The 14,776-nt window shown below is 41.9% G+C and overlaps 2 protein-coding genes across 9 annotated transcripts in view; both read left to right on the top strand.

Moving 5' to 3' along the window:
* The window catches only part of TACC2 (transforming acidic coiled-coil containing protein 2), a 102,856-nt gene extending 92,513 nt beyond the window's left edge, over window positions 1-10,343 (top strand). For all 8 annotated transcript variants that reach the window (XM_061364149.1, XM_061364152.1, XM_061364153.1 and 5 more), the window contains 5 exons: window positions 116-159; window positions 6,443-6,603; window positions 7,462-7,568; window positions 8,878-8,998; window positions 9,783-10,343. In XM_061364149.1, coding sequence (XP_061220133.1) covers window positions 116-159; window positions 6,443-6,603; window positions 7,462-7,568; window positions 8,878-8,998; window positions 9,783-9,848 — 499 coding nt within the window. In that variant the 3' untranslated portion in view covers window positions 9,849-10,343. The remainder of the gene's footprint in view (window positions 1-115; window positions 160-6,442; window positions 6,604-7,461; window positions 7,569-8,877; window positions 8,999-9,782) is intronic.
* Window positions 1-14,776, top strand: part of LOC133218118 (uncharacterized) — a 161,204-nt gene that overhangs the window by 94,918 nt on the left and 51,510 nt on the right. The window lies entirely within an intron of this gene.

Below are 14,776 nucleotides of genomic sequence, written 5' to 3'. Positions count from 1 at the left end.
GTTCAGTTGCTGAGCAGCATTATTTTCTAAGTAAGCATTAGCAGTTCCGGTGTTCTGTGATGTTTATGAACTCTGTGATGTTTGCTAAAAGCTTTTTGTTTTTCTCCTCTTACAGGAAAATAGTTTCAGAATACGAGAAGACGATTGCTCAGATGATAGGTACGTGTTTCTGCTCTGAAACATGCTATCCTCCACTCTGATTTTCTGAAGAGAGCCTAGAGATGTGGTTGCAGTCTGTGGGCTTCATTCTGATGCTGGCTACATCTGCCGGTGCTGCTGGGAATTGGGAATGCATCTGAGGACACCAGTGTGTGCTGCCAGGGTGTGATGGAAAGCCAGGGCTTTGTTTTATAGGAAGTATGCCCCGAGGCAGTCCAGGTAATACAGAAAGGTCAGGGCTTTCTCTTCTGCGTCAAAGCAAACAGTCCCATAAGAAACATTACAAATGCTTTACCCAGAATTCATGGGTATCTCAGGGGGAGACTGTCAGTGACCTAAAAACCCTTTAGTCATCCTGGCTGTTTAATGGGAGATACTAACTTAGCTCTTTACAACAACCAGGATTATCTGTGCTAAGTGCATTGGTCAAACCAAAACCTAGATTAACTCAAATCCCAGTTGAGAGATTATGAAAGGCCAATCCACCTCCCCACTTACTTACTGACATAGGGGTCTCCTTTAAGGTCTATTTTATGACATATGTGGCCTCACAATAATTAGAAAACACCTTTGTTAACAGCATACCCCACCAATAAAAACACTACGTGAAGTAGCTTTTCAAAACCAACTGTTGCAGGACTCGTGCTTCCTTGGCACAGGAAGTCGGGCCATTGGGATGTGATTTTAAAGCCTCCTCATAAGATTTCCAAAGCTCTTTTCCTTAGCCTGGCTATGGAAAGCACCAGTGACTTGTGCTGCCCTGTGCTGCTTCAGCTCCAGCTGTCTCCCAGCTGAGTGGGGTCATGAGTTCTCTATGGCCAAAATTGATGGGAAAAGCAGGAAAAGAAGCAGTGGCTGAGGAGAAAGCAGGACTGAGCTCATCTGGACAAATTCCAGTAAGGCAGCAAAGAGCTGTGAAACATTAAAAGCCATTGGGAGGGTCCTCAGAGTTAAACCTGAGCTGTGAGATGCAGGAGAAAAGCGAATTGCACCCATGGGCAGGGAGTGTGATGAATGCAGCTTGTTTGCACTGTGTCTATTGGCAAACAGAAAGATGTGATTCCTCCTATTCCCCTTGAGAGAGCTGTCACTGAGGGTACAATACGCCAGGAGCCCAATGGGCACACCTGCATCTGTCTGAAAGCTTTTGAACAGGAAGGATTTTTAGTACAGCTCTCAGTGTACCCTATTGGTTTGCCCCTTTTAGATTTGGTGGTCCCCTCATCTGCAGTCAGTACAATGTGACCCCCAAATTTGTTGTTTCTTTTAAATTGGGTTTTTTTTTCTTTAATTAATACTTGAGTTGTATTTATGTTTGTAGCACATTTGCTTATATTTATATAAAGAAAGGGGGGAAAGTAGTTTAATATCTGGTGCTTTTGTTGCCTTCCTGCATCTGTTGGATGATGGTAGACATCTCAGTCTCTTTTTAAGTGAAGGGAAAAATGGGTCTATAAATAAATAAATAAAACAATTTAATAATCATAATAGCAGCAATACCAATAATCATAGTAATGTATGGTATATAATAATAGTATGCCTGGCTTCATTCTTTATGGTGTTATATGCCTCTGCTGCTTTCTCTATGTACAACTGAGCCAACTTGCCTGCCTTCTGACGTAGTGTCTGTCGTTCTCATCATGCAAGTGTTAAAGAAGGAGCATCCAGAGTATGCAAAGAACTTAACTCATTTTGGTTTACACTCAATGTACGCTACTATGGCTTCATCCCTGAGGCTGGCCATTCATATGGGCAAACACAGGAGGTCTCCTTTTTTCCCAAGCATATGCATATAGCAGCAGAAGGGGTTTTGATAACAATTCGGAGTCTGGTTTTGAGAAACAGATTAAAAAGAAAACAATCAGGTTGTGAGGACACAGTGTGATAAGAAGGTGTAGATTAGGGGTCCTAAGGCCAAGGCATACATAGTAAATTTGACCATTACTGTTTCCTCTTGGTGCAAAGAAATCAAAGATAATTAAAGCCTTGGGGCATTGATCAATAAGGCAATAGAAAAATCTTTAAACTTCAAATTCAGACTATCAGTCAGAGACTTTCAAATGATCTAGGGCAAGGTTTTAAGAGCTGTGGCTATAAATACTGTGATTTGCTGCCCTTTGCAAAGGAACTGAAGCAACACCAGTGACACAGAAAGCATGTGTTAATTAGAGCCATATGCAAATTCTACATTAAATGTGAGGCCTCTTCTCCCTGCATTTAATGTAAACTTTTGATCTAATTGTCCCACTTTCTCCTCTCATTTGTTGTAAACTACTGTCACTTCTGCTAAAGGGATTTGTTCATCCAAATGCCACGTTGTGGAGGACAGTGATTGTCTGTGTGCTATTTGCATATATTCACTGAACTATTATCACAATAATGCCTTACTGCTAAAGCAGATATGCATTTTAACAAAAGAAATGCTTGTGCTGTTTATTTATCATTTAACCCTCCTGAGCTGTTTCTACAGCCCTGTTAGGAGGGCATTACAGAGTGAACCCATTTCACAAAGCCCTTTAATGAATATTCAGGGTGGTTGATAGGTTGCCATGGGTATATGTAATGGCTATTAAAAATATTCCATATTAACAATATATAGAACCCCAGCCTGGTTTGGGTTGGAAGTGACCCTAAAGCTCCTCCAGTTCCAACCCCTGCCATGGGCAGGGACCCCTTCCACTGGAGCAGCTTGCTCCAAGCCCCTGTGTCCAACCTGGCCTTGAGCACTGCCAGGGATGGGGCAGCCACAGCTTCTCTGGGCACCCTGTGCCAGCGCCTCAGCACCCTCACAGGGAAGAGCTTCTGCCTAAGAGCTCAGCTCAGTCTCCCCTCTGGCAGGTTCAAGACATTCCCCTTGGCCTGTCCCTACAGGCCCTTGTCCCAAGCCCCTCTCCAGCTTTCCTGCAGCCCGTTTAGGTATTAGAAGCCTGCTAAAAGGTAATTATTGTGATATGATTGTGTATGTTTGCCTAAAAAGGCACGAAAGTGTGCATTGCAAACCATTTCCCTTTGATTTCAAGGGCCATAGAAGGTCTAGTATTTGCTGTCATACACCTATAGAACCCCATATTACCTGACTTAGCCTATGCAATTAGTTTGATGCCACTCTCTACAGCCAGCACTTGCAAGCTATCGGTGTATACACCGCTGTTAGTGGCTCTTTGCATAGTCTTGTACTGGTGCTTTCACTGGTTTTCCTTTTTTTCTTACACTGCCCCAACCCCCAACACATTCTTGTTTCTACTCACGACTGGGTATTGAAAACAACAGGCTTTGCAGGCTGTTGCTGCTTGTGCTACTGCTTTGCTGACTGTTGCCCAAGGTTTGCCCTCACTGCTGCGTGGCACTGACAGCCCCGTGGACCAGAGCCTGTGGAACCCCAGTGTTCACTGCACCCCATGCTGCACACACCTGGGTCACAGCCAGTCACAGTTCCCTTCCAAAATCACTTTCCTTGATGGATTTGTAATGTTGGGGTTGTTTTTTTCCTGTTAAAAACGTGTCCTTCTCCTTGTACATTGAAATATACAATTAAATTCCCATTATGAAAACCAAACAGATGTTATGCTTTGTGCATTACAAATTGTTGCATTACTTTCTGCTTTCCTAACAATTCCTGATTTTCTGTTTTGCTTCCGTTTCTGTTGCTTCTTGCTATTTGCTTGCAAAAACAAAACAGGCAAGCCTGGTAAGTAAAGCTTTTCACCAACTTTCACACCTGCATTTGGCATTTTTCATTTGTTTTGCTTTTGTTCTCTGTTTGCTTCATTCCCATTAAGTAATGTAAGTAATTCTGAGCTGAGCCTGAAAGCGGATCTGCTGCGGTGGTGCTCTGATTCTGTCAGTTTGGATAGTGTTAGTCCTGAGCACCCTGTTGTTATTGTTGGTGAGCAGTGGACAGTGTGTGTTGCAGATGTCAGAGCTATTGAACTGAACTATTTTAAGCACATAACCTCATAAATATCTTTATAAATAAGTATCTGTAACTGCTTAACTAAGATTTGACTGGCAGAATCTAATCAGTGCTGCTCCACTAAGCAGCGTTCTCATTAAAGCTGAACTATAGCTTAGAAAATATCACATAGATTTTCCTGTCCCCATCCAGCTGGATGCCAGCTTCTGTTTTCTGTAGTATTTAACCACTTTGGGTTTAAATGTTTCTTAACTGTGTTTATCAGATGCCCCTTTCCTAAGGCTCACTGGAAACTTCCAATTTATATGAAAGTTTCCCTCTTTTCAGTTTATATGTCCCCAATATAAATTCCAGTTTTCTCCTTAAGTTTTAATAAGGGCCTCATCTCTCTCCATGGACACCTTTAGGATGCAGTGAAAGGGAGAGGAGAAAGGGAGCGTTGCATGCTACCTGCCCCTAATTCCCATGTGGAAATGGGGCTGGGATGAGTATTTGAGGAGCAAGAAGGATGCACTGGGAGGAACAGGAAGAGCTTGGTAGTTCTGAGGGAGTCATGGACGTGTCACTTGTCCTAGAAACAAAAAAGAAGGAAGTTGCTAAAATACCACAGACAGCAGAAAAAGGGAAGCTGTGACATTAAAGGCATTTAAGTACATTACGTGATCATGCAAATGGATCCCTTCTGCAGGGATCTGTGACAGCAGAGGTCTTGCCAGAGAGCAGGATCCTGCCAGGAAGCGTTTGGGAATTAAGCTAGAGAGTGTGTAATCTCCAGCGTGATTAACCAAATCTCGTGCTGGCACACACAAGGTGACGACTTCTCAGGTTTAGAGGAATGAAGGGATGACAAATGGTTTTCACATTTTCATTGAGAATACCTTAATTTTGACATTATAGTTACATGTCTCTAACATTATAGTTACAGGGTGCCTCTAAGAAAGCAACAGAGAAAAGAATGTTTATTTACTATGAAATGTTGAACGTTATCGAACTGACACAGCATTACAGGGCTCTGGGTTTGTCTGTTCAGGGTGTTTGTTCACCAGTAAAATAAAGGTGTTACGATTTCCAGTGCTGCAGACTCAGTGCACCCTGAGAGCTGCTATGGTCCTTCTGGTCTCCTATGTCACAGAGAGCAAAATAAGCTCAGGTCAGGCTCTATCCAAGCAAGATGCTGTGGAGAGTGTGCAGAGGAGCACAGAACGTGGCCAACGTGAGCATTGCCACTGCTCTGGGATGGGTTAGGCTAGGAAAAAGGTGTATAAAAGGGGTAAATATGCAAAAGGAAGAGATTAATCTCAGTTTGGGAATTGACAGCATCAACTCTGAGATTTCAGAGCTGAGCAGCACTGTGAAATACTTAACTCAGATTAAGATTTCCATTCAAATAAGAATATAAACTCTTGGTTAGTTCTTTATATTTCAGAATATAAAGGCCTGAATGAACAGTTGTAGCCTCTGAAATGCCCTGTGATTTTTACACGGGAGAACTTATTTTAGTTTCCATCACAGACAAAGGAAAATGTTAATATGAAGCTGCTGTGTTTTGCGGGTGGGATTTCATTTCAGTATCATTTAAAGTAGCCCTTAAAAGATGGACACAAGTGTCACTTTTAAGGGTATGAAACAAACATGCGTTTTGGAAGACAAGGCCAGACCTTTTCTTCCAGTGTCATATGGGTATTCCAATTTACTACTAGGTCAATTCCTTTGAAAAGTTCTCCTCCTTATGGATTTGGATTCCTGTTCCCTCTCTCCCTGACTCAAATTTAACCATACACAGGAGAGGCTTGGAAGATGCTTTGTGCAGACCAGAACTTAGGAAGTCTGTCTAGTGTTAGATTTCCTTCCTGCCACTTGCTACAGAATGAGTTTGCAAAACACTGTTTTTCCAAGGGAAGAATTGAGTTCCGTTAAACAAAGTGCCTTGTTTGTAAAGATTAGGAGAGATGCCAGGAGGTGAGAAGCACCTGTCAGCAATGGCCCATAATTTATTGCCAGAGCTAGTAATATGCATAAATGTCCTTTCCTTCAGCTAGTGCATCTTCAGGCCAGTGAGGGAAATCCAGCATCAGCCTTTCTCATGGGAACAGCGGAGTTCAGAGTGCAGTAAATCAACAGTACAGAGTTACAGTCACATTTTTCCCCACCATCAAAACATTTAGATATAATGTATTTAGCAGCCTTTTTCCAAAACAGGATTGTGTGTTTTTATAAAAGTGACTTTTATTTGGATCCTCCAAACTTACTAATCCACAACACAGAGCACAGTAGAGTTGAAACTATAGATGACAGTGAAATCAGTGTTCTCTTACTACTATTACCCTTCTGAAGATCACTGTTTTCCCTCCCCCCTCTTCTTTCTAACAGAGGATGAACAGAGAGAGAAATCTGTCTCCCATCACACTGTTCAGCAGCTGATAGTGGAGAAGGAACAAGCGTTGGCAGATCTGAACTCAGTGGAGAAGTCACTGGCAGATCTTTTCAGGAGATACGAGAAAATGAAAGAAGTATTGGAGGGGTTTCGGAAGGTGAGTCCTGTTAAAGCCCCCTCCTTCAAAGAGCAACGTGGAGCAGGGTCTCATGTGGACCAGTTCTGCTTAATGGAAGGCAGGACTTCGTTTCCAGTTGAATCTGATGTACTTTAGAGGGCAGTGTGCTTGGGAAGGGAGAACATGACTGCTCATTTGTGCTTTCCCTTTGGAACAGCTTTAAAAAGATGGAGATTTTCCATAAGAGCAACTTGCTTCCGTCTGTGACACTGTGATTGCAGTAGGTGACCCATAATCTGGAGGGGGGCTTTTGACAAGGGGACAGGCCAAGGGGAATGGCTTGAACCTGCCCGAGGGGAGACTGAGCTGAGCTCTTAGGCAGAAGCTCTTCCCTGTGAGGGTGCTGAGGCGCTGGCACAGGGTGCCCAGAGAAGCTGTGGCTGCCCCATCCCTGGCAGTGTTCATGGCCAGGTTGGACACAGGGGCTTGGAGCAAGCTGCTCTAGTGGAAGGTGTCCCTGCCCATGGCAGGGGTTGAAGCTGGATGAGCTTTAAGGTCCTTTCCAACACAAACCAATTTGGGATTCTATGACTTGAGCCCATGCCAGGGCTGGCTTCTGGTCTGAGCATTCTGTTCAAACCTCAGATGTGAATTCCTCAGGTAGAGGTTATGTCTAAAGTGTGTGATACAACATTATCCTCCAGTGAAGGATTGCAGCCATGTATCAATGCAGAGTTGTAAAGCTTTTTGCGCTGTGTAATAGTGCATCAGATAGCTGTTCCATGGGGGGTGTCAGAGTTAGACTGCAGCCCTGAGTGTAACTCCCACAGGTAGGTGTCTGTCCTTCACTTCAGCCTCTCGTATTAGATTACATTGAATGTAATCTTCTCATTTTAGAATGAAGAAGTGTTAAAGAAATGTGCGCAGGAGTATTTGTCACGAGTAAAGAAGGAAGAGCAGAGGTATCAAGCACTCAAAATTCACGCTGAGGAAAAACTGGACAGGTAAGGGACTGTACACATCTCTCTTCAGGAGTATTCTTGCAGCTGGACCTTGTATCCCAAACCTGCTCCCTCAGTACACAGAGCACAGGCTGCTCTGGGATGAAGGGTGGAATGAAACACCATAATGAGGATTCCTGTGATGTGCTGGTGTTTCTACCAGCTCCTGACCATACTGAACACCTTAAATTTTTGTCTTCAACAAATGTCTTCATGTTTCTTTAACTTATTTATATAGGGACTGTAGCGATAGGACAAGAGGTAACGGATTAAAACCTAAACAAGGGAAGTTTAGATTGGATATAAGGAAGAAGTTCTTTACTGTAAGGGTGGTGAGGCACTGGAATGGGTTGCCCAGGGAGGTTGTGAATGCTCCATCCCCGGCAGTGTTCAAGGCCAGGTTGGACGAGGCCTTGGGTGATATGGTTTAGTGTGAGGTGTCCTTGCCCATGGCAGGGGGTTGGAGCTGGATGATCTTAAGGTCCTTTCCAACCCTAACTGTTCTATGATCCTATTTTCCAGGGAAGATGGAGAAGGAAGCCGTTAGCTAGGTTTGTGCAGCTGTGGAGGGCTGTGCTCAGATGCCTGCACCTGCAGCCAGTATTCCTGCCCCCAGAGATTTGCTATTGCCCCCGTGCTGTATTAGTGCCCCTGCATCAATCAGCAGAACAGAACATGTAAGTGCAGCTCAGCCCTTTCAATGCAGAATTAGTCTCTACCCAGTAACATCAGTTATCTGAGTTGGATCAGCCTGACTTGGGCAGAGGGTGATGAGGAATAGTCATTTAGAGAAAGAGAACAGTGCCAGAAAGAGGCAGCTCTGGTTGATCTATTTCTATATGCTTCCATGTAATGGCCAATTAAGCATTTGTAGGAATTCCAGTCAGGACTCATATACAATCCCGTAGACCCAGAAGATGCTCCCAAAGGATTGATCAGTGCCTAAAACAAAGTAAAACTTGGATTTGCTTTCCAGCTGTTGTCCCAGCTGTGAGTCTAGACTAGACTGAACTAGAATTAGACTAGTAAGTCTAGTTCTAATAAGAACTAGAGATCATGTTTAGAAGCTGCCATAAAATACTTCTACATAAGTGATGTCACCCCAACAGATACCTGAGAGAAGCATTAAGAAAAGGCTCTGCAGCCTACACTAAACAAGAGAGGGAGTCATGAAAAGCCTCTAGAGACAAGTCTCTCAATACTTCGAAAGGCAGGCATCAGTTAAGAGGTGGTCCATCCCAAAGGGGTACCAAAGTACCCCCTGTCGTTCCTTGTAGGGAGCCTGACGTGACACAAACCTCTGCTTTTCTAGAGCCAATGCTGAAATTGCACAAGTGAGAGGCAAGGCTCAGCAAGAGCAGGCAGCGTACCAGGCCAGCCTTCGTAAAGAGCAGCTCAAAGTGGACGCATTGGAAAGAACACTGGAACAAAAGGTAAGCAGCCATTCAGCTCCTTTAATACAGACGTCAATGGGATGACCAAACTCAAGTGTAATTTGCTTAATTTTGTAATTAAGTAAACACTGTAATTTCAGTGCTGACTTACGTTACTCCACCGTTAACAGACAAAATGGTCAGATACATCTATCTGTACAGTTTAAGGCAAAAAGGGATGTAGTTTATATCTCCAGTTTATATCCCTGTTTATACCTCCTGTTCTCCAGCACAGCAAAGGAGCTTGCTTTTAGTACAGTACAGCTTGTACTTGCTTAGAGCCCTTGGAAAACAGGGTGAAAGTAATGCTGTAGAAGTGCAGCCTAGAAACACATTTATGCTATGTATTATTATCGTGTGCTAGAAGTGACTTCTGTAAAGCTGTCTGCTCTAGAGCTAAGTTGTTACTGAAGTCAGAGGAGCTGTATATGGAAATAAGGTAATAATAGTATTTAAATGAAGTATAGGTATCTGTACTACGTATGCATATATATCTCTATATGTATATATCTATACATATGTATGTTTATATGCATAGATATTCTGTACTTAATAGCTATACATATATCTACAGACAATCAATACAGAATATATATACATGTAGAGAAGAATATATATGCACACACACATAATGTGTATGCACACACACATATGTAGAGATATTCAGCACTGGAGAAAACTTCATTTTCCCAACTTTTTTCAAAGGTTAGATAATTAAACCAAAACCTAATCTTAATGCAACAATTATTTTTCATAACACTTACTAATGCCTTTTATTTTCCAGAATAAAGAGATAGAAGAATTAACAAAGATTTGTGATGAACTGATTGCCAAAATGGGGAAAAGCTAACTTCTAACCAAATTTCTGGACTTCCATATTGAGTGCAATATGACCATTGGCACACTGATGTCCATACATTTATGTGGACAGGTTATATTTTCACTTTTTCGTATGCACTACTGTATTTTCTTTCTAAATAAAGTTGATTTAATTGTATGCAGTACTCAGATGACTATCAGAATTTCTTGCTATTGTTTGCATTTTCATAGTATAATTCATAGCAAGTTGATCTCAAAGTTCCTGTATCAGGGAGATTGTCAAGTTCTCTAATTACAAATTGCTGATCCTAGCCTTCCCTTTGTACATGAGTTCCCATGTTGGATGTCTTTTGGATTTAATATAAACATGTATTACTTGCATGGGGACTCTTGCCTTAAGGAGCATAAACTTTATCTGCATTTGCTGATTTGTAAAATAAAATGAAAAATGGAAGAAAAAAAAGGAAATGCATGTCACTGAAATGAAATTCTCTATTGTAAATAAATTTTTTCGTTGAAAGTTGAAGATGAGAATGGTTCTGGTTTATGGACTTCAGTGGCTTACTTCTTGTGCAGCTCTTACTAATGAATTCCTTTGCAGAAAGCATTTTGGGGGCCATTCAGTACTTGGAGCACTCCGTGGGGCATGAGGATATACCACTTATGTGCACATATCTGTGCCTGTATCTTGCTGTCTCTATAAATATATATATATGTATGCACTAGATTTGGACCACTCAGGTCTCAAGCACAGACTTAATCCTCCAAAATGTTTAATGCTCTGACGCTGATCCAACAAATCCCATAGGGAGATGTGACGAGGCTCTTTGCACAACTCAAAGGCAGTGACACACGGTGGTGGAACAGTGGTTTTTAAGCACATCTATCACTGAAAGGTGGATGCATTTTCTTCTTCCTGCCCCTGGAAGCACTTGCCTGCCGGGTTTGTGGAGATGAAGTACGTGTGCTTAGCAGTACAACCAGAATAAGCTCGATAAGTAGCATTCTTGGACACCTCTTTATCCTGTGAGTTATCCTCTGCAGAGGATTAGGTATGTAAGAGAAGCATTAAGGCTTTAATAGCAAACAAACTGCTTTCTTTGCTTAATGGTGCATCTCTTGCATTTCCATGATGTGGACAGTCTTCAGCCTGGTTCTTGTCACCTCCCTTTTTGTACTCAAAAGTAAGTCAACTCCCTTTTCTTTCCTCCCTTAATTCTTTTTCATTTCCTACTTCAAGCATGGCTGAGCATCTTTGCTGTTCTGGGCTTTCTCTCCCGGCTTTGCTTGGTTTGAGATTAGTTTGTGGATGTGGTTAGCAGCTCAGAATGTCACCTCTGCTGTGAATTATAAGCATCAGTATCTATGTTAACAGTAGCAAGTATGCCTTCTGCTCTGCAAGTTGCAAGTATGGTATTTGAAATGGGTTTCAAATTCATGCTTGTCTTTGAAACTACTGTGTAGCTGGAACCAAGGAAAGAAAGAGGATTACGTTATGGTTGTAATGTTTAGGCAAAAGCAAAACGTAATGTGCAGTGTGCCTTCCAGCTGAGCTCTTATACTTTAGGAGAAAATGAAATCTGGATCATAGTTATATTTTTTTGTGTTTAAAATGTCCTATTTTATGGTACTGTGGACCAAAGATCATGAAGGAGGGAGGAAAAACATGATGCTCCAACTTCTTACAGTGGCCTCTGCTCTAAAGATGTTACAAGAAGGTGTGGATGCAATTACAGAACATCAGGTGTTCTCAGGTTATTTGAATTGTAACAGCTAAGTAATATATGGCTAATTTTATTTTAATCTTTAAAATCAGTATCTAGACCACTTATAAAAAAATAATATTGATAGAATTTGCAATTCTTTATATTTTTTAAACCTTTTTGCAACTTTTTCTGTATTACTCATACAAAATTAGGAAGATTGTATAGCTTATAATTTAGAATACATTCTGCAAACTCTAAACCCTACTGTTACAAGTGGTCTTTTTCTCCTTAATGCCAGGCGAAGCGCTGCAGTGTTACACCTGTGTAGGTTCTAGTGATGAAGACTGTAACAGACAAGGAATTCAGCAATGTCCAGGGCATTCAGATGCATGTGCGGTCATTAGAGGACAAGCAAGTAAGTAGGTTCAGACTCATTACATATTTCATAGTAGAAATAAGCAATCAGTGTTGGAAAGGGAAGAGTTTACAGTAATCTAAGGAGAAAAACAGAGAGAAATGTTTCTCTTAACTAAACAGCCTGCTCTAGTGGAAGGTGTCCCTGCCCGTGGCAGGGAATTGGAACTGAATGACCTTTAAGGTTCCTTCCAACTCAAACCATTCTAGGAATCTATGAAACCCTATTAATAAATCTCAATCCATAATTTTATTGGTTTAGCAGAAATCATATAAAACCACTGAGTATGATGTGCCATGATGAGCTGTAACCACGCTATGTGAAAGCTGTAAAAAAGCAGTTTAAGTATTACTCACTTCTCACTTAAGTCTGTTGTTTATAAGGACTTTATAAGTTAAAGGACTTGCCTGGAAATCAGGAAGGAAAAGAAACTAATGAGGCACTGCACTTGAGCACGTTCAAGTATATGTAAGCTGCAGTATTTGCATCTAAGATAAATTAGTTATTTAACTTAAGTGAGAGCTGGTTAGTGTGCTGTAAACTGATGCAACTGTATTAATTTACTTCTAAGGAATGGCCAAACCTAATATTGTTGCTCGGTGTTGGATGATCAGGTTCCTGCTGAGGGGATGCAGAGAGAGGGTGACCATGACCATGAAGGTCCTTTTGGTTCACTGTGTCTCTGTTTTAGGTGGCATTATGAAGTCCTGTTCGTTCAGGTCCTTCTGCGAACGGGCAAAGAGGGATGGATCCAAAGCGCCTGGAGTGAGCGTTCAGTGCTGCTACTCGAACAACTGCAATGCAAGGAGCCTGGCTTCAAGGGTCACCACCTCCATGAGCTACTTCTCTCTCCTCATCTTCACATTGCTGTGGCACCCATTGTTGAAGCTGACATGAGGTGGGGGGAAAGAGTATCCTGAAGCAACAAGTCTGCCTTCTTAGAAAGGAATGATTATATTTCCTAATCACTTACTCTGTGTACTCCATGTTACTCCATGTCCATTTCTCAGTAGGCAAAAAGCAGTAGGCAGACCTGACAGATGTCCAGATAGAAGTTGCTCCATCTGCTAAATTGTCTTCTATATGTAAGAAACACTGCCCTCTTCTTGTTTAAAGTAAGGGGTCGATTCTATGAAAATCTCACGTTTTCCTACTCTTTAGGGAAGGAGAAATCTTAGCTGCAAGTACCCTTGTAGTAGGGCAAAGGACCAATCTTCCAAATGCTGCTTACTGTTGGCAGACATTCAAAACAAGCTAAAATCTTCCAGCACAAAGTGCATCACTAGCTAGTAGGCAGGTGGTCCTCTGAGGTAGTTATGTTGAAAAGGCAAAACTGGAAGTGACATGCCACACAATGTGATAGCACTTAGCAGGGGTTTGCCTCTGTGATGCTGGAGAGCAGGGTGGTACCTCCTTTCATTCAAAACTCAGGGAGACAGGCAAGCAGATGAATGAAATTTGTAGATTTTAATGTCAAAAAGTAATGATCTGGTCTTACCTCTGACACCAAACATGCATAGAACGGGCTAAAGTCCAGCCGGTGTAATTGAAGTAGAGGTAGTCTTTCGAGTTCTAGTTTTAAGTGTCCATTTGGGGAAATATTTGGTTGTCAAGTTTAAGGAACTCACAAAATCTGTGGCAAAGTAGGGTTTTTCTCCTAGATTTTGTGTTGTGACTTTTTTGGGGGTACGATTCTTTGAAAATTCAGTGTGTCATAGAATCCTGCACGTTCACAGAGATGTCACGAAGGCTGCAAACTCTAGAGAGCTTCTTCAAGTGAAATCAGTGAAACCTCCACGTAGAGCATAACTCCAGCCTGCCTTAGCTGTTGCCTGTCACATGGACCAAACTGTCCTTGCTTCACTGTACCTGTTCCTCTCCAGGGATCCTTCCATCATCCCACATAGATCATGGCTTCAGACTGGGACTGTTACTCTGGGGTTTTGTTCAATGGGCTCTCAGACGAGGCACTTCTGGTCTCTCTGTAGTACTTAGGCACAAGTCTGATAAATCTGTTGAATACAGAAATTGCAGTAATGCAGCAGATCTTGGCTCAGAATGTTAATTTAGACTAAGTATCTGTGTAAAACCCACTTAAGTTGATTTGAGTGTTTTTCATTTCATTTCATCTCAGCTTGAACCAGTTCCTTCAATCTGTTCTGCTGCAGGATTATGTCCTTATATTCTGACTGCTCTGTAATGATAAACCCATATTGAATGTCATCCCTGTATATGCTCAGCGCACTTCCTTAAGGAGAAAATAAAATACATGCAACAGCTGACAATGTCTCTTGATAGACAAAACTGCATCTTCTATTTGGGCTTTCCCACTGCATCCCATTTTCCAGCAGGAATTCCAGCTTCTTTTTCTGTGAGATGTATTTCTTAAATCTGTTTGACAAAATAGTGACTGTTGATGGTTTTCTTACTGTGATATTTCCTGATGAACCACGAAGGTGAGGCTCTATCCTCTTGACAAACACCATCTGTCGCTCCTGACTGCAGCCAGGACTTGGATCTTCAGCCTCCCACTGCCTTGGGTTGATTCTGCCACCCAGCATAATGTAATGTTTGCCTTTACAGGCTGACATTCTTCCTGCCTAATGATGGACTTGAAGTGTGCATGTATAGACCTAGAAATAATAAACCGTATTTATGGATGGATGATATCAGAGGGCTTCCACAATGGTTCTTGGCATAAACCCTATCAGGAAGACAAGCTCAGAAGAAAATGGGACAAAAAAGAAGGAATATGTTTTAAATTCTACTAAAAATATGAAGTTTCCATTGCCATGGCTGGGCAGAGCGACTCCCAGTCATATGTGAGTAGAAAGTGAT

Source organism: Neopsephotus bourkii, unplaced genomic scaffold, assembly GCF_033783945.1.
Source record: "Neopsephotus bourkii isolate Nb327-2 ecotype Australia unplaced genomic scaffold, CSIRO-AGI_Nbou_v1 NB_1189, whole genome shotgun sequence".
In the NCBI taxonomy this organism is placed as follows: domain Eukaryota; kingdom Metazoa; phylum Chordata; class Aves; order Psittaciformes; family Psittacidae; genus Neopsephotus; species Neopsephotus bourkii.
This window is presented reverse-complemented; position numbering and strand designations above follow the sequence as displayed.